At 40.8% G+C, this 17943-nt stretch overlaps 4 protein-coding genes across 7 annotated transcripts; 2 read left to right on the top strand and 2 right to left on the bottom strand.

The window, feature by feature from the left end:
• The first annotated feature begins 41 nt into the window (after positions 1-41).
• On the top strand, positions 42-4739 carry Tsc1 (tuberous sclerosis 1 protein hamartin). 2 transcript variants are annotated; one of them, XM_088030261.1, is made up of 17 exons: positions 42-228; positions 314-522; positions 573-838; positions 885-1178; positions 1227-1300; positions 1346-1488; positions 1538-1680; positions 1782-1880; positions 1928-2083; positions 2129-2312; positions 2360-2876; positions 2924-3110; positions 3158-3283; positions 3375-3527; positions 3572-3758; positions 3803-3960; positions 4005-4739. In XM_088030261.1, the coding sequence occupies exons 2-17, from the start codon at positions 435-437 to the stop codon at positions 4356-4358; spliced, it is 3129 nt and encodes a 1042-aa protein (XP_087886387.1). In that variant the 5' UTR covers positions 42-228; positions 314-434; the 3' UTR covers positions 4359-4739. The 2 variants fall into 2 exon arrangements, with proteins under 2 accessions (XP_087886387.1, XP_087886386.1); XM_088030260.1 differs by having other exon boundaries at positions 2357-2876.
• Positions 4740-5031: 292 nt separating this feature from the next.
• Positions 5032-11185, bottom strand: Nup205 (nuclear pore complex protein Nup205). Its single transcript, XM_088050533.1, has 5 exons — positions 11047-11185; positions 10834-10991; positions 5371-10786; positions 5200-5324; positions 5032-5153 (listed from the first exon to the last, which is right to left on the bottom strand). Exons 1-5 carry the CDS (start codon positions 11054-11056, stop codon positions 5070-5072), a joined length of 5793 nt encoding a protein of 1930 aa, XP_087906659.1. The 5' UTR covers positions 11057-11185; the 3' UTR covers positions 5032-5069.
• Positions 11186-11411: 226 nt separating this feature from the next.
• On the top strand, positions 11412-16049 carry LOC148179964 (motile sperm domain-containing protein 2-like). Of its 3 annotated transcripts, none has more exons than XM_088050537.1 (10): positions 11412-11565; positions 11621-11774; positions 11823-11966; positions 12011-12185; positions 12235-12398; positions 13901-14109; positions 14748-14811; positions 14918-15036; positions 15082-15276; positions 15372-16049. In XM_088050537.1, the coding sequence occupies exons 2-10, from the start codon at positions 11705-11707 to the stop codon at positions 15675-15677; spliced, it is 1446 nt and encodes a 481-aa protein (XP_087906663.1). In that variant the 5' UTR covers positions 11412-11565; positions 11621-11704; the 3' UTR covers positions 15678-16049. The 3 variants fall into 3 exon arrangements, with proteins under 3 accessions (XP_087906663.1, XP_087906662.1, XP_087906664.1); XM_088050536.1 differs by having other exon boundaries at positions 11412-11569; XM_088050538.1 differs by having other exon boundaries at positions 11412-11569; positions 11613-11774.
• Positions 16050-16479: 430 nt separating this feature from the next.
• Positions 16480-17941, bottom strand: mRpS31 (mitochondrial ribosomal protein S31). Its single transcript, XM_088050541.1, has 6 exons — positions 17807-17941; positions 17578-17755; positions 17426-17531; positions 17253-17379; positions 17066-17206; positions 16480-17016 (listed from the first exon to the last, which is right to left on the bottom strand). Exons 1-6 carry the CDS (start codon positions 17830-17832, stop codon positions 16524-16526), a joined length of 1071 nt encoding a protein of 356 aa, XP_087906667.1. The 5' UTR covers positions 17833-17941; the 3' UTR covers positions 16480-16523.
• Between the last annotated feature and the right edge of the window lie 2 nt (positions 17942-17943).

The raw sequence follows: 17943 nt of genomic DNA, 5'->3' as shown, positions 1-17943 counted from the left end.
ATTACATCGAGCCACTCGGTATCACTTGTTTTTGTAAACATGTTCTGCGCATGCTCGTTGGTAAAAATGAATCCATTAGATGAGTCTTGAATCTCCCAAATTGTGCGGTGTGGATTTTTTTTCTAGTGTTTTGTACAGTAATTGAAACAATTAACCGAATTAACTAAAATTACATGAAGAAACCTATCAGTAGATCCAATGTGTCAGCAACGCCGCATCCGCACATAGGTAAATGTCAACCTCAAAAAATTACAATGCTTTTTAGCCACTTGACAGGAATTATTTTTTAACACTTCTTATCGGTATTTTGCAGGTCCAACATGTTTTTTAAAGATGTTTCTATATGATAATACATGTATATACTATAGCACCATCATTGCCTAACATCTACTTCCAACTAACCTACACAACCGACCTCAGCAAATCTAGCAGAAATGGCAGAAATTTTCCAGCAGTTAGAATCTAATAATAAGGACGAAGTCGAGGCTGTTAAGCAAAAAATTCTTGAGCAGTTTATTACTGGTAAGATTCCGTGTGGGCAGTTTACAGTTTTGTTATCTCACTACTTGCAGTTAAAGATTCATGGCTAGTTAATGGACTTTATGATTATTATTTAAGTACAAATTCAGCCAACACGATTGTTGTGTTGGTGAACATAAAAGAACCACACCATCAATATTTATTTGATAAATTATGTGACTCCATCGCTAAGAGCTCCAAAACTGATGTCAAGGTCCAAGCGCTCACACTTTTGGGACATATTGTTCGCAGTCAACCAACTTGGCTTTACAGGCTCTCTGAGCATCATCTACTGAGAGAATTGTTAAAACTGTTGAGGGTAAACCACCAAAATTATTTAACATTTTATGCAACCATTTTTGCAGGAGGAAGTTGAAGTTCTACCATTGATAAGCGCACTGCTTGTTTTGATTGTTTTAATTCCAATGATTCCATACTCAATGGGGGAACTTCTCCATGGGATATTTGAGATTTTCAGTCGTTTGGCGTCTTGGAATTGCAGTCCTGGCAGACTGGTGGAGGATCAAATGATCCACATGCAAGTGGCTTTGTACGCTTTATTTCTCAGACTCTATGGTATGTTTCCTTGCAACTTTTTGGCATATCTGAGAACGCAGTACAAAGATAAAAACAAAGCAGTATTTATCCACACCATTAAGGTACTTCAATATAAAAAACACACTTTTTATTAACTGTTCTAATTCCAGCCGATGTTAGAGACAGTTAAAATGAACCCATCTCTAGTGACAACTTCCAAAGACAATGAAACAACCAGCGAGAGGTGTGTTTAGCAATAGAAATACTTTTATTGTAAAGTGATTTAAAGGTGGCGAAGAATGGCTGTGCACGACGTGATCGTAGAATGCGAGCGCTTTTCTTTGGACGTTTCTGATACTCTCTGTGCTCACGATTCTTGTCAACTTGCGTCAGGATTTCGCTCACGATCCGGAACTTCAAACTCTTCAATCGGTACTTTTAATCACCCCACAAAGATTGTTTTATAGGGTATAAATTCCAGACGTGGTGTATTTCCAGTCTTTGAAAAATTTAGCTGTTTCTATGTCCAACGATAAAGGAGAGTACTTCACCCCGAGTATGGTGTTCAATCCCAATACGCCACCGGTTGGAGGAGTCACCATACCAACTTATGTTCCTCAGCCGGTAATAAAACTAATCGTGTTTTTACTTTGCGTGCTCAAACTGCTTTAGTTAACTGTTTATTGACTTAGATTGTTGTGAAGTAAACCACATTTGTATGACAGGAATTTACACATGATGAAAATGTTGTCCCACAAGCAGGCTCGTCTCCGCCAGAAGCTGCAATAGAAGCAACTCCAGAAACCACACCAATTATACAAGAAGTCTGTGGGTTAAAACTGCACTGCAGCCACTGACTGTGTTGTTTTAGGAGACCCAGTATGCCCAGTTGAAGATGAAGTCGTTGTCTACATCGCAACCGCAATCGCCGGTGCGCAAGGAAAAGTCACCTTTTAATTTCTCCGTTGAACCAAAACCGACCAAAGGCGACGTGCAGATGGTTTCGCTCTCCTTCGACAAGTCTTCTGTAAGTTCCAAGGCACCCTCTTGGTGTGTTAACTGTTTTTCGAAGGTTTCTAGTACAAAGTTAAAATCACTCTCGCCGTCGAGTCCCCAAAAAATCTCCTCAGATCGAAGTCCGTTGAAGAGTAGCGGCTCGTCCGTGGACGTCGACGATTACATTATGGAGAAAAGGAGTGAACCTAGTCAACCCGCCCTTAAGCAAAGCGACAGCGTCTTGCACGAAAGCGAAGACTGTATGTATCACCTCCTTAACAACCCAAACGAATTTTTTCTTTAGCAGCGAGCGAAAACATCGAAGACGACCGCAGCTCCCCCTGCGCCGCCGGTGGTCTTCATATGCCCAACTCCAAGTCCATGAAAGACTTCACGAGAAGAGTTCAACGTTTGCGGCACCACAGTCAATGCACCACCGAATCCGACCCTCATGAGTTCTTGAGTGGTAGCAGCCCTGAAATGGACAGCACGAAAGTCCGGCGTGCGAATTCGTGTCCAGAGATGAAGAAGAGTCCCGTTTCTTCTATTAAAGACAATGTTAATAGGCCTCTGGATGAGACGGACGAAGAGTCGAATGTTGATAGAGCGGAGGCTGATAGACCAGAGAGTGGGTTGTCGAACGGGATTGATAGCCAAAGATGTGTCGCTGCTGAGACGCAAACTGAGAATTTTTGGCCCATGCCGTACGAGCATTTATTTTTGGGGATTTTTCCTACTCTAGGGACTGATGTTAAGTCTAGTCCGGGAGCTGTGGCGTCGCAGGAGAAGTATAGTCAGCCTTCCATTAATGAAGTATTAGATAAGTACGTTTTTATTATAAAAAAAAACAGGAGATCATGAAATATTTCAGATATGTAGAAACAGCTATTCAAGATAACGACAAAGATAATATTAAAGGCCTTAAAAATCAACTGAAACTTGTACACCAACAGTTGTTGTTTGAAAGACATCGGAGAGAAATACACGCTTTCAAAAATCGCCGCTTTTTGGCGGACGCTAAGAATACTCAAGTTTTAGAAGAACACAATTCTGCTTTGGTACCGTCATTTACAATAGTTTCGTGTTTTTATGTCGATTTTTTTAGAGGGATCAAGTTCAGTTGCAACAAAATGATATTGATGCTTTGAGGCGTCAGCTGGAATGTGTCCAGAAGGAACGGGAGCTGGAGGCTAGAATGCTAGGCAATACCATTGCAAGTTTAGAGGATAAGGTAATAAAAATTAAAAAACAATCGAAATAAGCGGATTTCTCTAAGAATTTTGCCAATTTCGTGCAGTTTTCTATAATTTTATTAATTTCAGTGCAAAACGTTGGAATGTCAGAATAAGACTTTACAAGACATAGAACAAGAGCGACAAGACGAAATTGAAAGTTTAAAGACTAAATGTTGGGCCACAACCATTGAAAAACAAAAGGCTGAAACATTGCTTGTAGATGCTCTGTCAGAAGTTAAAGTAAGTTACCGCTTCTTCGTTACAATTTTTTAATTTGTTTTCAGTTTGCCAAAGAACAAGCTGCAGTGGGCGAAAGAGGCCGCGCCGAACTAGAAAATGTAAATAAGCAAATGGTCCTAATCGGAGAGCTTCAATTAAAATATAAAGAAAGACTGGACGAACTCAGTTCTCTCAGGAGATCTGACCACGAACTAGAATTGTTTAAGGAATCCTGCAACAATGAAATAAAGAGTGAGTGCCAAATTTCCGCACCCAGAGCCTCATTCCTGTTTTAGCTCTACATCAACGTTACCGAGACAAAGTCAGCAAACTCGACGCTTGCGTTAACAAAATCCTGGAACTAGAGCAGACCATCCGCCAACACGAAGAAACAATCTCTTTACAAAAACGCACCATCAACAGCATTAACGAAGAAACGGAAGAAAAAATTAAGGTACCCTCACTCTTTGTAGTCACTACTCCAATTCCCTTTTTAAGATTCTGGAAAATAAGTACCAAACCCAACTGGCCATCAGCCGCACCTTCGAAGAGAGAATCCTCGAAATGTACAAACAACTAGAAATGTCAACTAGAAAACCCATTCGTTCTCCGGACACAAGCAGTTGTCAGGAAGTCCAAGTTCCGAGCGATAAAGTGAGCGGAGCTGTGGCTCTCAGTCAACGTTCATCACCCTTGTCGTGTTCTTTGACGTCTTCTGATGGCAGTCTAGCGCTAGTTCAGCCAGACATGAAGGGTTTACAAGCTTTGGTCAGTGAGGAATCTCCAGTGGAGGTCAAGTCAGAACCCAAAGAGTTGGAAAGTCAACCTTCTACTTCTGGCACGAAGAAATGACTGATTTTTGACGAGTTTGTTCAGTTGGCTAGGTTTGTAACACCGGGTCTGGCCCAGGGGGATTTTTGAAAAAACACAATTATTTAACGTCTTCGAATTTTGGAAATTTTGCTATGTTTTACGTTATTTTCAGCCTCTGGAAATAAAAATTACGAGGATTTTGACACATATTATTTTGTTTTCCTTTTGTACAACAATACCTAGTTTCCTGGGGCCAGAACAGGCGTTGCAATAACTTTTAAGGTTTTTTAAATCGCAAAATTGAAATGTTAAGTTTGAAATTGTTTGGAACTAGTGATTGTTATGAAGAACGTTATACTGGATTTGTTTGAATGTATTTAAATATTTTGTCTATACTGTAATAAATTTACTTTAATCTGATTCGTTGCTTTCACTTGTAAAAAAACTCCTTAATTATTCATGTATTAGACCAGGGCCGATAATAAAAAAAAATAGGATGAAATCCATTGGAAATGAAAGAAAATATAACAACAATGAAAAGAAAAATAAATTACGGGCGATCAGAGTTCGGGAAGCGGAAGGGGGTGGAGTTTTAAGGGTAAAAAACGGTTTATCGCGATTTCCGGCAAAAGTCCTATGAAAACAATTTTTTTTTTCACTTTTTGGCCTTTTTCAGAAGTTTCGCGACACTTGTTTTAGCTGTTAAATAACAACTCAATAACAAAATTTTTATATTAAAAGTAGAATCAACTATTTAACGGGTACAAACTGTATCAAACGTGTAATTTTCTTTAGCATATTTTCGACGAAGCCTCTGTCCAGCTCAGACTGGTCCTGCAACAACTCACGTAAGTTTAACCCAAGTTTACTAAAGAACTACCTGAATTGTTTCCATTAACTGCTTGGTGAAGCTATCATTAAATATGGAAACGAGTCCATGCTTCAAGTTGCTGATATCATCCGTCGACACCTTCCACGTGGCTTCAGTTCCAGATGCCAGAGTACCTAAAAACAACTCTTAAAACAAGTCCTAGGACCTCAACAAACTTACTTGTAGTTGCCGAAGACCTCATCGTCACCGATCCCAAGTTCTTCACTTTCGGAATCGCCTTCAGCATGTAATAGTCGAGATGCACCCAAATCAAATAAATGGCATTTTCAATGATAAACGAACAGTACTGCATCTCTTTAGTCTTCTTTTCTAATCTATTGGAAAGTAAATCAAACACGTGCTCCTTCTTCGTGGTGATGTCTTGGAGATTCAGCGCCCTATCAACAAACTCATCAATGTCTACGTTGTCCATCATGGGGATTTCTTTCAATTTCCGGTTGAGGAAATCATAAGTGACCTTCTCCTGGCGGTGGTAGTTAACAGTGCTGATTAGTTGTTGCACTACGACACCCAAAGAAGACGCTTGTTCGCTCAAATTCGACGTGTTTCTTAAGTCGACGGTGTGCAGACACGGGTCTTTCAATGTTGGTTGGAAAATTACCCCAATACCCCCATGCTGGACGTCGTTATTAGCGACAACATTGCGTGAATAGCACAACAAGTTCGACATGATCTGCATGGCATGAAGCAAACGCTCGGAAGTCTGGAAAGTGTGCGTTTGTTCCAACGACTTGTTCACCAGCTCTCGCACCACCTCATCGGACAAGGTGAAGCGTGGTAACAGCGCCAGCATCAGTTTCTGTATCCTGAAGAGATGGGGCCTTTGGTCGTGGACAATATCCGGGTTTTCTAAGATGTTCACCAGGTTGTTGTTTGCGGTTCTTGCGATGACCGACGTCAACAGCGCCAGTTCCTTCAAAAACAGTCGTGACAGCGAAGGACTGCCGAATCTTAAGATAGACTCCACAACATCTAAATGGCTGAGGATGAAATACATGATTTGAACAACCGCCGACTGGTTGTCGGTGCCCAAGGTGGTGAGAATCGCGTTGCAGATTTCCAGAGTTGGCACCCACATCTGGAGGTACACTTCTTCAGGCGGGGGAATGTAGCTTTCGATGATGTTATCCGGCCTCCACGGCTTCGAGATGTCCGGATGGTAACTAAAAACCCCCATGTTACTGAAGCAGGAGAAGATCTTCTGTTCTAAGAGGAGCTCGGCGCCGACACGCGTCCCGGCTAGACGCCCCAAGAACAAAATCTTGGACATGTAAACATACAGAGACTTTATTGAAGTCTGTCCACGTTCCAACAGCCGCTCCAGCTCGCTGTTGCTGTCGAGGATTGACTGTATTACCACTTTTAAGTACCCACGTCCGGACATGTAGACAATCCAGTTGACGTTTCCAGAGAGGGTGATCAGCACGCTGAAACTGGAAAGCGCCAACATCCTGGCGACGTCGTAACCGCCGATGCAATCCTGACACATCACTTCCACCAAACGTTCTCCGAATTTTGCAAGACTATCAGTGGTCATCTTCAGATTCTGAAGATGGTTTTCTATGCTCACTCTGGAGTTGTCCAGACGACTCACGTACATGCTGTTGGAAAGAACCACATTGTCTGGAGGCTTCTCCAAGCTGGCAAGCTCCAAGAAAGTCACCAGAGCTGCATACAAGTTAATCTTAAGTTTCTCGTCTGTTACGTTGGACGCCATGATCCATTCAATCAAATTTTCTAGGATCTCTTTGAGGGAACCTAAGTGCATCTGAAGCATGCTCGTGGGTACTTCACTCTCCGAGGCGATGCTCTTCTGCTTCTTTTCGTAGACGTGACATTTTCGCAGATTTTCAAGGATGAGCACCACGGCGCCTGAGAGTAACTGACCGACTTCTGGTAACAACTCGATTTTTGTTATTCTCTTCAGTAAGTTTAGAACGAAACAAACCCCAACCAACTGGGACTCTTTAACTGAGAGGATCTCGTGGGGGATGAAGACCATTATAACTTCCACCACTTGTCTCCACGCGTCGACGAACTGGACCACTGAAGAGTACTTCTCTTTGTTTTTATTCAGTTCCAAAGCGTACTTCAAGACTTTGGGGATTTCCTGGGTCACTGCTTGGATCTGTCCCATGACTGCAGTTCCCTGCAGGAGTTTGACTTCATCGTACAATCTTTGGTGGAGCTTCTTCAAATCGATCATTTTTCCCCCTTCCTGCACGCATTGGTCAAGAAGCGCGTTCAAAACTTTACCATCGAAGAACTGCCAATCCGGAGACTGAACGGTATCAGGTTTGAATTCAAAGAACGGTATTAAATTAATGAGAAAATTATTTCCAATGCGCTCCAAGAACATGTAGTTGCTCTCCCGGACGTCTTTGTACGAAGCACTGAAAGGATCTTGATTCGTGTTGGTGTCAAGCTGAGGCAAGCTCACGAGGAAATTAGTCAACTGTTTCAAGTAACTCACTTGTTTACTCTGACCGCACATCTTCAGCTCCACCGCTAAAGTCTTCATCAACCACGCGAGCTGATTAAGAACGTGCAGCCCATCCCCTATTCTCTTTTGACAGAGACTCAAATGATGCGTGAAGAACTTCTTGTTGAGTCTGAGGAACCTCAATACAGGACTGTACGTCTTACTGTTGCTCGCCAACAAGAAGATGACTTCGTACGCGGACTCCAAAAGCGGCGATGACTTGAAGCCTTCCCTACCAATCTCCGCTTCCATTAAAGAGATGATCGAGTGAAGGCATGATCGCGGGAAGTCCAACACTCCGGAGTACTGGAACTCCGTTTTGGAAATGTCACGTTTGATGTCGAATCCTAAGAGGAAGTGACTGAAGTTGGGCGCGGTGTACGGAAGACAGTGTTTTAGGAGTTTGAGGATCTCTAACTTTGTCTTGACGGTCAACTGGGTGTCTTCGTCGATTTCACTGTCGAGGCTCAACACAAAGCCGTGCTTGATGTCTTCACGCTCATCCGACGACAAGAAAATGTTGATGAATTGGTTGTGGACAATCGGAGTGCTCGTCACATGGTTCAATATCTTCACGACAATATAAGTGTGGTTGAGTAAGAAGGGTTGGTAACTGATGTACTTGGCGATGTTAACACAATGGTCGGGTTTCCCACTCCTTCTGTTGATCGTCAAGAGCAGTTTCGTGAGGCTAGTCAACAGAATGGATGCCGAAGACGCTGCTAAAACATTAGCGAACTTGGACTGGAGCGCCAGCGCGCAGTGGATGATGTTCAAACACCGAAGAGTGCACTCCTCCAAGAGGTGCTGGTTCGGCAAAGCCACATACCCGTCAAACATTCTGTTGCCTTCATCGATGATATCCAAGATGACGCTCAAGAGCTCCGACTTATTGTTCATTTGTAACATCAAGTGGTACCCTGGCGGGGGGTTAAACTCAGCTGGTACATTCTTCTTAGGAAAATCCGTAATCTGGGGGTCGTACTGGTTTAAAAACTTTTCAAACAGTTTAAGGCACAAATTCGCAATCTCCCACTTCTCCGACGCGTTCCTGTAGGACCTCGTGTGGAACTTGAGGAACACAGAGTTGATAATGAAGGATAAGTACGGGTCGAAGCCCGGCGGTCTGGGACCAGCGCCTAGAGTCCTCGGGATCCCAAAGTCCGTCAAGACATCGATAAGCTTAAGCAGCGCTTTAGTCAAAGGGTACTCTTCCAGTCGTGACTCAATTTCATCCAACTCAGTTTGTATCCCTCTAGGAGTGTAACTGGAAGTTGTGGGAACCGTCACTAAAATCTGCGACGTTTCCAGATTATCCCACATCTGCGCCGCGTTCTCTGCAGACTTCGACAGCGACGCCAGTGTTAGCAAAAGATCTGATTTGAGCGGAATGGGTACCGAACACCCCACTAAACCCAGGAGGATGCTCAAAGGGGCCCAACCAGGATGCTCGCATAGTGCAAGTCGCGAAAACTCATCGTGCTCTGCAATGGTCCGAATCACCAACAAAACAGCGTGGAGGCCTTCCAATTCTTGGGGCGAAACTCCTTTCAAGTACGTGTTTCGGTAAACTGTATCACCCACTGGGGGCATTTCTTGTCGCAGGTTGTTGTAGTACTGCGCAAACGAAGAAAAAAAGTGGTCCCAGGATAGAGTTGGTGTCAGCTGAGGCCCCACTTGTTTCAGCATGTTAAAACAGTGTCGAGCGGCTTGGGGGCACGTGGACAAACTACTCAACATGGTCAGATAAGGCACGAATAGAGTTGGGGGTAACATGTCCCCAGCCAAACGAAGAAACTTAAAAAGTGAGACTGCCCGAGAGGATGACCGGTGGGAGCTGTATTGCCCCGCGTTGATTTCAACGGGGCTCCAGTAGCTGAGGACGTACTCAGTGTTGAGGACGTCTTTTGAGTAGAATTTCGCGATGGTCAATAAGAGGTACTCAAAATATCGGGGGAGATTCGGAGGGGCGTCTAGGCCTTCCCTTGTGTAAATCTGAACAGTTCTCGCTATTTCATCAGCTTTGATTCGGAGCTCCTTCACTTTGGGGTACATATAAACGATGAAATCCGTGAGTAAATGGTGCATCCGCTTGAAGACAAACGCTTCTTTGTACAAGACGTCGTTTTCCAGGATGATGTTGTGCATGAACTCAAAGACGTTGCTTTCAATGGCAGCGTCGATAAAAGTTTCTTCTTTGTTGATGGCGTCTTGGAATTGTTGATTCTGGGGGATCAAGCGCAACGAGGCAATGCACACGGCTAATCCAAAACTGGCCATCGCTTGGAGGCCCTCCGTCTTCCACTTTGGCTTGGAAGGCAACAGTTCGTTAATCATGGCATTGATGTACTCTGGATCTGATAGGATTGGCAGACTTTGAACGGCTTCTTCGCCGTCTTCTCTTGAGTGCAAAACGCTCAAATCTAGAGCGGACAGCAGCGCCATGATAAGATATAAATTCACGTTGTCGACCTTCCCAGAGGATTCTTCCTCGATTTCTGACTGTCGCAAATGATTAATCAACCCCAAAGTGGCGGGCTTTGGAAGTCCTGACTGCACCCCCCATGTGAAAACAATATCGGCAAGGATAATCCGTATTTCTTGAAACAAATCTATGACTTGGCGCCTGTGTCTAGGACCCCCCAAAGCCAGGTTTTCTTGTAGTTTTTCAATTTCTTTAGTTAAGTCGAGCGAGCGGAGCAGCGAAAAAATCCTGTTGAAGAGCCCCCCTTCCATTAACTGATCAGTGTAGTTAGTTATAAACTTTTCCAGGTCTGGTTTAACGTTGAGACTCCACTGGACACCAGTTCTAGCCTGGATTAAGTATCTCAAGCTTGAAACTAACGATTTCCGGCCGTCGTAATACAAAAGAACCGCGACTAACCCCCTTGGTAATCCGGGGTAATACGACATTTGAATTTGAGCGGTACATAACAAATCTAAGGCTACAAACTCATTCATGTTATACATATCGGAAAGGATAATGGCTTCTTGGTAGAGCTCTTTTGAGAGGATCTGGTGGCCAAGACCTTTGATGACGATGCCGTCGACCATCCCTTTCTTGAGTTCTTCACGGCTTTTGGCATTTTTCGGCTACAAGAATAATGTTAGGATTTTGTGATTATGTTTTGTACTTTTACTTGATTCTGGAGAAGTAGAAAAAAGTTCTGTTTGTGTTTCCGCAGAGTGCTCTCAAATTCTACACTGTAAACTTCGTCAGAGCCTTCATTTAAGGTCCTCCAAATGACTTTCTTAAGACCTTTGTAGGAGCTCCACAGATCTTCGGATTTATTAGGTCCTGAAGGTTATAATTATAGGTGATTGAAGAGTGATTGAAAATGAACAAAATTTACCTTCCGTCATGTTGAAAACTAATTTATTACAGAACTAATCCTTTATAAACACACAACTTTAAGGTTAAGTCAGGTCGGCTTTTCAGCCGCCAGAACATGACCGTTATGTCAAATCTAGTGACACAGTGCTACCAACGTGAGTATCAACACTGTACGAGGAGCACGCAAAAAATAAGAAACAATATTTGAATATTCATGGAAATGGGAACAGATACCCGGCGCGTATCACTTTTATTATGTTTTAATGGAGAAAAATCGAATTTCCCACTAGATGGTGGTACAATTGAAAGCGCAATTTCCCAGATTTTTGATTTAACAGCATCCTGCCATCTCTGAATGACAAGGTCAGTTCAACTGTCGAGCGATTTAATTGGCTGTCCGGTGAAGCATTCCGCATGTTATTGGTGTATTTGGTTTATCAACAAAGAAAAGTGTCACTCCTGTCATTGTACATCACTTTTATTTCGTTACTGATAGTCATCTAATTTAGTTTAAGGTTTAAGTTCAAGGAGCGGTAATGTAGGTAAGACCTTTAGATAACACCTTAATGAAGTGTAGCATTGAAGTTTTCCAGTATTTCTGTCTACATAATTAAATCCCATAAAGTAGTGTTGTGAACAAAATCGTCAAAAGTACTGTTTTTATTTAACAAGTGAAGATGGATATTGAACAAATCAACGAATTAAGAACCAAATTTTTGGAACAACTAGCATCCAAAGGCAATGATGGTAATAATAAATTTTGATTATGAACCATATGTGAAATTCTTTTCCTAGTTCTTCATCCCAAGGACGTGGAAAGGGTAAAGACTGATGATAGCTGGTTGCACAGGTTTCTATTACATCATGATAACAACGTAACTGAGGCTCTCAACATGATGTGGGAGACCCTCACTTGGAGGAAAGAATTCAAAGCAAATGGTACTTCACCACTATCAACTTCTTTCCCTAATTTTGTTTTCCAGAGGTGGCTGATCTTGTGAAAATGGATATTATAGTCCAGGGAGGCTTTTTCCCTCACGGACATGATAGAGATGGGCGCACTTTGTTTGTTTTCAAATGTAAAAAGTACGTGAAGGGCACCCATAACATGGATGATCTAAAAAGATGTGTTGTTTACTGGTTTGAAAGACTGGAAAGGTATTTTAGTGGTGAAACACTTCCAGATTTGTTAATGTGCGTTTTTTAGGCAAGATAAGGGTAAAGCCATCACGCTGTTCTTTGATATGGAAGGCTGTGGTTTAGCTAACATGGATTTAGAATTTACAAAGTATTTAATAGGCCTATTTAAACAATACTACCCGTATTTCTTAAATTATATTCTTATATTTGAGATGCCGTGGATATTAAATGGTGAGTGTTTTTGTCAGTAGGAAATCAGAGCAGCGATTAGATAACAACTGATAATACAGGACAGGAATTTTGATGTTTACAAGTGTTCATTGAATTGTTCTGATAAATTATGAATTATGAGATCCACCTTATTATTTTACATACAATACGATTGTTATGTCAATCGGGAATTTCTGTATTTAAAGGTCTTAATTTTTACAATATCATCTAACTTTTACGTACTATAGCGATGATAAAATTCAATGATGAGGTCGCGCATATTATTTATTAGCTTACACTGATTACTGTGAAAGTTCATCGTTGTTATGTCAGAAAATGAAGGTCAGTGATGAATGATGAATCAGCTATGACGTCCGTGTTAACGAACTTGTTTAAGAAAAAACAACGATTTGGTTACATAATCGTATTTACCGAATTTTAGTCTTTTTACGCGTGTTTTAACGTTGAGTAATATGTTTAAAAAATGACTTTTTTCCTTTCACGTTGGTGAAAACCGCATCTTTCGGTCTGTCTTAGTTTTCACTACAACTTTAAACGCTTCTAATTTGATTTTTTATTGACGTATGTGAAAAATTCGCATAATTTTGGAGTTTAGAGTTTAGGATTCCTCCGTAAATAAGCGAAATATCGACCGAATTAGATTTAGAAAAATTGATTTTTTCGACAACCTTGAATCTTCAAATGTGGGATATATAACATATGATTCTTATTGGCCCAAGGGCGAGGAAAACGTTAGTGAAAATGCCATCTTTATGTGTTGTAGTTCCGGAGATATTTAGGTTCAAAAATCGAAAAAAAAATAAATATCAACTATCCGATTAAACGGTCATAGCTCGGTTGTTTGATGTCGCACGTGGATTTTGAGCCCGGATATGAAATTTGCTTGAAATTCTGCGTAAAATGAGCCCAAATAATGCAGTAACACCTCAAAAATAAGCGAAATATCGACCGAATTAATTTTCGAGAATTTTGCCATAATTCTGGCGATATCGGGTAAAATTGTTTCCGGAGCTTCAAACAGATACTGAAGGAATACGATGGGGAAAACCGTATGAAAAAATATGTTCTCTTATTGGTATCCAATTATTCGTACTATTTTTTAAATTAGTACAGCAAAACACAGTTTTTAGACCTAATAAATTTTATCAATGTTTTTCAATCGCTCCATGTCAAGCACCTAGTTATCATAAAAAAGAGGTGAGGCCTGTTGAGGGTGCGGCATTTGGTTTAAAAATGGTGGAAGCAGAATAAATTTGCTGCTTATGAATCGAAAAAGACCTTTGGAAATGTGAGTTTGTATTATTTAAAACGAACATTGATTCTAATTGGAATCCCTTTTCGAACTATCGTTCCAATTAAATAATTCTAGGCATTCTGTTTTAATTAATTCCTGTTCGATTTTACTGCCAAATCGTTATTGGAAGTATACTTTAGAGCCATGAAAAATTCGCGTGTAATTAACCACAAGACCTTGTCGCCGATTAATGTCCTCTTTTTTCCAGCTGCCTTTAAGATTATAAAATCTTGGTTACCAGAAAAAGCGGTCCAAAAAATTAAGTTCATTAACAAAAAAGACATCAAAGAATATGTCCCGTTAGATCAAGCTTTAGTCTGCTGGGGAGGCCAAAATGAGTACACCTTCAGTTTCCTTCCGGAAGCCCCAGAGAATGTTTCCAACAACACGAGCACGCCCATTTCCACAAATAGAAAGGTAAACTACAAAGTCATTTCATTCGTTTTAGTATCGATTCCCCCTTTATCCTGTCCAGTAACTAAAATTGTATTGATTTTCATAATATCCACTTCCTTATCCAATCTGGTTTTTATTAGACGCTTTGTTTACAAAGTGGTCGATGGGCGACCTTTGCTGTACAAATGCCACGAAGTGGCATTTAATTCCGAATGTTATTTTAGGAACGAACACGAATCATCGAAATTTGAAAAAGCACATGGCTGCAAATTCGAACTTTGGCCAGAAAATTGTTTGTTATCTTGACCTCCATCCTCTAATTTCAAAGGTTGCATGTACTTTTGCATGTACTGTGATATGAGCACACATAATTGTTTCATGGTAAAATGTATTTGATTGTGTTCTTTTCAATCACGTACAAAGTTATTAAAACTGACCTCCAACATGGGACGAGGGTATCGGCGCTAAAGTTTTCCGAAGATTAGAAAATAGTTTCGTCTTAATCACGTTTTAATTTTTAAGTACTCTTAACTTAAGAGCGACTATACCCTCGAAGGCCACACGTGGTCGTTTCACACTTTATTGCGCGCTCCTCGTAATATGCGCAGCAATGGTAAAGTGGGCTAGCTAAAACGTTAATCAATAAAATGTAATGACAGGTTCATTTTGCTGATGGGTCTTCGATGTCAGAATCACCAGAAGGGAGTGGAGACAAAGATCACGGTATGTCCCGATTACCTTACTATTCTATTTTTAAACGCCTCCATTGAGCACACCAAAAACTCGCCGGTGTCAGATCATTTAACACTTCCCGGAATTATGGTTTCAGATGGAAGTGCCCTTAGCGTACAACCATCCAGCATCATCACCTTCGTCAAAGAAGGAGGAGAACTGGTCAGTACTTTGGAACTACAAAACACTGACAGTTCCATCATCTTGTCATTTAAGGTAAGACTTGTTAAGTCATAAAAGAAGTTAATTTTTTAATTTTAGTTGAAAACTACGTCCCCTGAGAAATTCCGCGTCAGACCCAGCGTCGGGTGTCTCACACCCGGAGCTCGCGCAACGGTACACGTCACGCTTTTACCGGGATTTCAGCTTGGTGGCCTGTCTAGAGATAAATTTTTAGTGATGAGCACAATCATTGAAGCCAGTGAGATGAACCAGGACTTGGCGCACCTGTGGAAGGTACAAAAATCGAATTATTGACTCTTAAGAACACCGAAAATGTTAAAATTGCTCGTAAGATTGAGCCACATCTGCTCATTTTAAATTTTTCTTAGGATACCACTGGGAGGAAAATAAACCAACACCGCTTGAAATGCGCCCAAACGAACGACATTCCTAGGAACGGCGCGGCAGTCTCTGTATTAGGCGGGACCTCCGATGGAGACCAAAGCCAGAACCAGATGTTGTCTAAAATTAACACTTTAACGGAGTGCCAAAGTCAACTTCACGGGGCTGTTAAACAGATTCAGCATTTTCAAGTTGCGACGTTCGCTTTGGTTGTTATTTTGGGGGTTTTGGTCTCTTATATTATCCATTTGGAAAGGCAAGAAGGGTACACTGGTTCCTGTAGCGCCCCATAACAATAACTATTGCAAGCAGGCCCCATTCAAATTAATTTACTGCAAAATATTTTAAAGAATACGGTTTATATTTTTTTCTATTTAATTTGTATATTCAAACTTGTCTTGAGTTTGTAATTACCGGTGCCTGCAGTAAATGACAATATTCTATTTACATTCCTATTCTACGTTATTTTAAGGGTTTATAAATTCTTGTCAGCTTGAGTGATATTGTTAACAACATGGACTCAGATGGTGGTAAAATCACTCTGCGTCCTCCACATATATTTTTGTGAATATATTTTTGTTGATGTTATCTTTAAATGAGATTTTATACCTTAGTTAAGATTTTCTTATGCTATGTACAATCGCATTAAAAGAACTGATAAAATGGCTAATTGTATATATTTTCGCCTAATGTAAAGTTACACGGCAATTTACTGTAAAATTGCTATATAAATATATCATTTATGTTCAAAACTGTTTTCCTAAAACATACTGCCAAAGAATATACACAGTATGTAGTAAACTACTGAGAAATGAAATTTGGACACGTTTTTCCAGTCAACTTTTGATGCTTAAAACTGGATTTTTATATCTTTTGCCTCAGTAAACTTTCATTCATCAAAGACTGACAGTCAGGTATTACGAAAGAATTCTAAATAAAACAACAATGTTTAAAGTACCTCCGACATTTATATCGCTCACAGGAAAATATGAACGATACTGTCCCAAATTTCATGCTTAGATTAGTGGAAACTAGTTAACACTGTAGTTGTAGCTATTTTTAGCTCACAAATAATACGATATGAATAAAGACAAGTTAACAAGCCCAAAGAGTCTTATTTTCATTTGTACAACCAGATCCTATTCAAGTTGTTTCTGTTGGCTCGGTTTTTCTCCCGACTCTTGAATGAGCCCCGTTTCCTTCAACAACTGCTTTTTGTCCTCAAAGTAGTTTCGATACCACAAAATATGTTCCTTTTTAGCCTCCACAGTGAGATACGGATTTTTCGACAGCCCCACACAAACCAACTCCATGAAATGCCTCAGCGGCCCTTTATGTGGACACCACGGCTCTAAATGTTTCTCCAAAAACACGTGCTCGGTGAAGTACACCTCTTTTTCCTCTTCAAGCCCTTGTTCATTGTTTATAGGGAATTTCCACACTTTCCCTTGCTCTGTCCACAAGATCATCTGTTGAAAATAGTTGTTAGGGGGGTGAGTGACCACTAATTTCAAATCTCTCTGCTGGAGAAGGTCCCAGGTCTGGTTCTCTACACCTTCTGAAAAGTTTTTAGTGTCTTCTGTGAAAATTCCCAGAGGTTCAGTTCCAAATAAATTGATTTTTTCGGCGACACTGCAAGAAAATGCGTGAGAAAAATTGTAAATAGGAAGGAGGCGCTCACATGTCTGTTCTAGGCCTCATCGCTCTTGGTTTTCGTTTAGCGAATTTTGGTGCTTCTGTCTCAAAAATCTGTCTCACCTGATCAGCTTTGGTTTGTGCTGCAGGGGGCTCCTGGTCGATCTTCATCCCTTTAACAAGATCTCTGAAAAACACCATTAAACTGATGGCTGGGAATGAGAAAATCTTACTTTAAATCACTGGCAGGACTAGTTTCTTTATTATTTAGTAGTTTCATCAGCAACTCTGACTGTGTTTTTTGTACATCTCCACCGATAGATTCCGCTACGTTTTTAGCAGCTTGAACTATCTCAGCCTCTGCAAAACAGACTATAAAATTTGATTTTAACACCTCTCTGATTACCAGGCGATTGAATCTTTGCAGGCTTTGGCTCTTTATCTTTCGGTTTTTGTCTTTTGTTTGCTGGTTTTGCTAGATCCAGCTTCGTTTTTGAAGGCACCGCGTCGTCCTAAAACTTAATGAAAACTAAAATTCATGGGAATTCTAAAGCCTACCCCTGTCATAGTCAGCAGAAGTTTGTTCAGTTTATCTAATGCCTCTTTACTTTTCTTTTTTTGTTTTGTCTTTTCGTCATCTGAGCTACTGCTGCTACTACTGCTACTACTTTTGGTGCTAAACTGCGATTTTTGAAGGCCGCTGACAACGTTGCGGAGATTGTTTATGGTTTGATACCTACAGAAAATCAAAATATCTCAGTAAAAATTAAGAGTTTATAAGTCATACCTCGTGAATAAATGGATTCTATTCATTTTAGTAAAACTTTAGTTTTGCACGAAATTGTTAGGTTATACGTATTTGACAGGTTGACATGCCGCTGTCATTTCACCACGATGTGTCTAAAGTGACGTCAAAAATTATAA

This window comes from Gnatocerus cornutus, chromosome 2 (genome assembly GCF_029298725.1).
Source record: "Gnatocerus cornutus isolate USDA-ARS CGAHR chromosome 2, icGnaCorn1.1, whole genome shotgun sequence".
Lineage (NCBI taxonomy): Eukaryota > Metazoa > Arthropoda > Insecta > Coleoptera > Tenebrionidae > Gnatocerus > Gnatocerus cornutus.
Note: the sequence above shows the minus strand (reverse complement) of the source record. Positions and strands in the feature narration are given on the sequence as shown.

Coding starts and splice junctions, on each gene's coding strand:
- LOC148179964 (XM_088050537.1), top strand. CDS start 11,705: ATGGATATTGAACAAATCAACGAATTAAGAACCAAATTTTTGGAACAA. Junction 14,110..14,747: donor CCATTTCCACAAATAGAAAG/GTAAACTACAAA, acceptor ATGTAATGACAG/GTTCATTTTGCTGATGGGTC. Junction 15,037..15,081: donor CCATCATCTTGTCATTTAAG/GTAAGACTTGTT, acceptor TTTTAATTTTAG/TTGAAAACTACGTCCCCTGA.
- Tsc1 (XM_088030260.1), top strand. CDS start 435: ATGGCAGAAATTTTCCAGCAGTTAGAATCTAATAATAAGGACGAAGTC. Junction 523..572: donor TCTTGAGCAGTTTATTACTG/GTAAGATTCCGT, acceptor CACTACTTGCAG/TTAAAGATTCATGGCTAGTT. Junction 3,284..3,374: donor TTGCAAGTTTAGAGGATAAG/GTAATAAAAATT, acceptor TATTAATTTCAG/TGCAAAACGTTGGAATGTCA.
- Nup205 (XM_088050533.1), bottom strand. Junction 10,787..10,833: donor TTCTACTTCTCCAGAATCAA/GTAAAAGTACAA, acceptor TTATTCTTGTAG/CCGAAAAATGCCAAAAGCCG. Junction 5,325..5,370: donor GAGGTCTTCGGCAACTACAA/GTAAGTTTGTTG, acceptor AGTTGTTTTTAG/GTACTCTGGCATCTGGAACT.
- mRpS31 (XM_088050541.1), bottom strand. CDS start 17,832: ATGAATAGAATCCATTTATTCACGAG. Junction 17,380..17,425: donor TGCAAAGATTCAATCGCCTG/GTAATCAGAGAG, acceptor TCTGTTTTGCAG/AGGCTGAGATAGTTCAAGCT. Junction 17,017..17,065: donor ATGAGGCCTAGAACAGACAT/GTGAGCGCCTCC, acceptor ATTTTCTTGCAG/TGTCGCCGAAAAAATCAATT.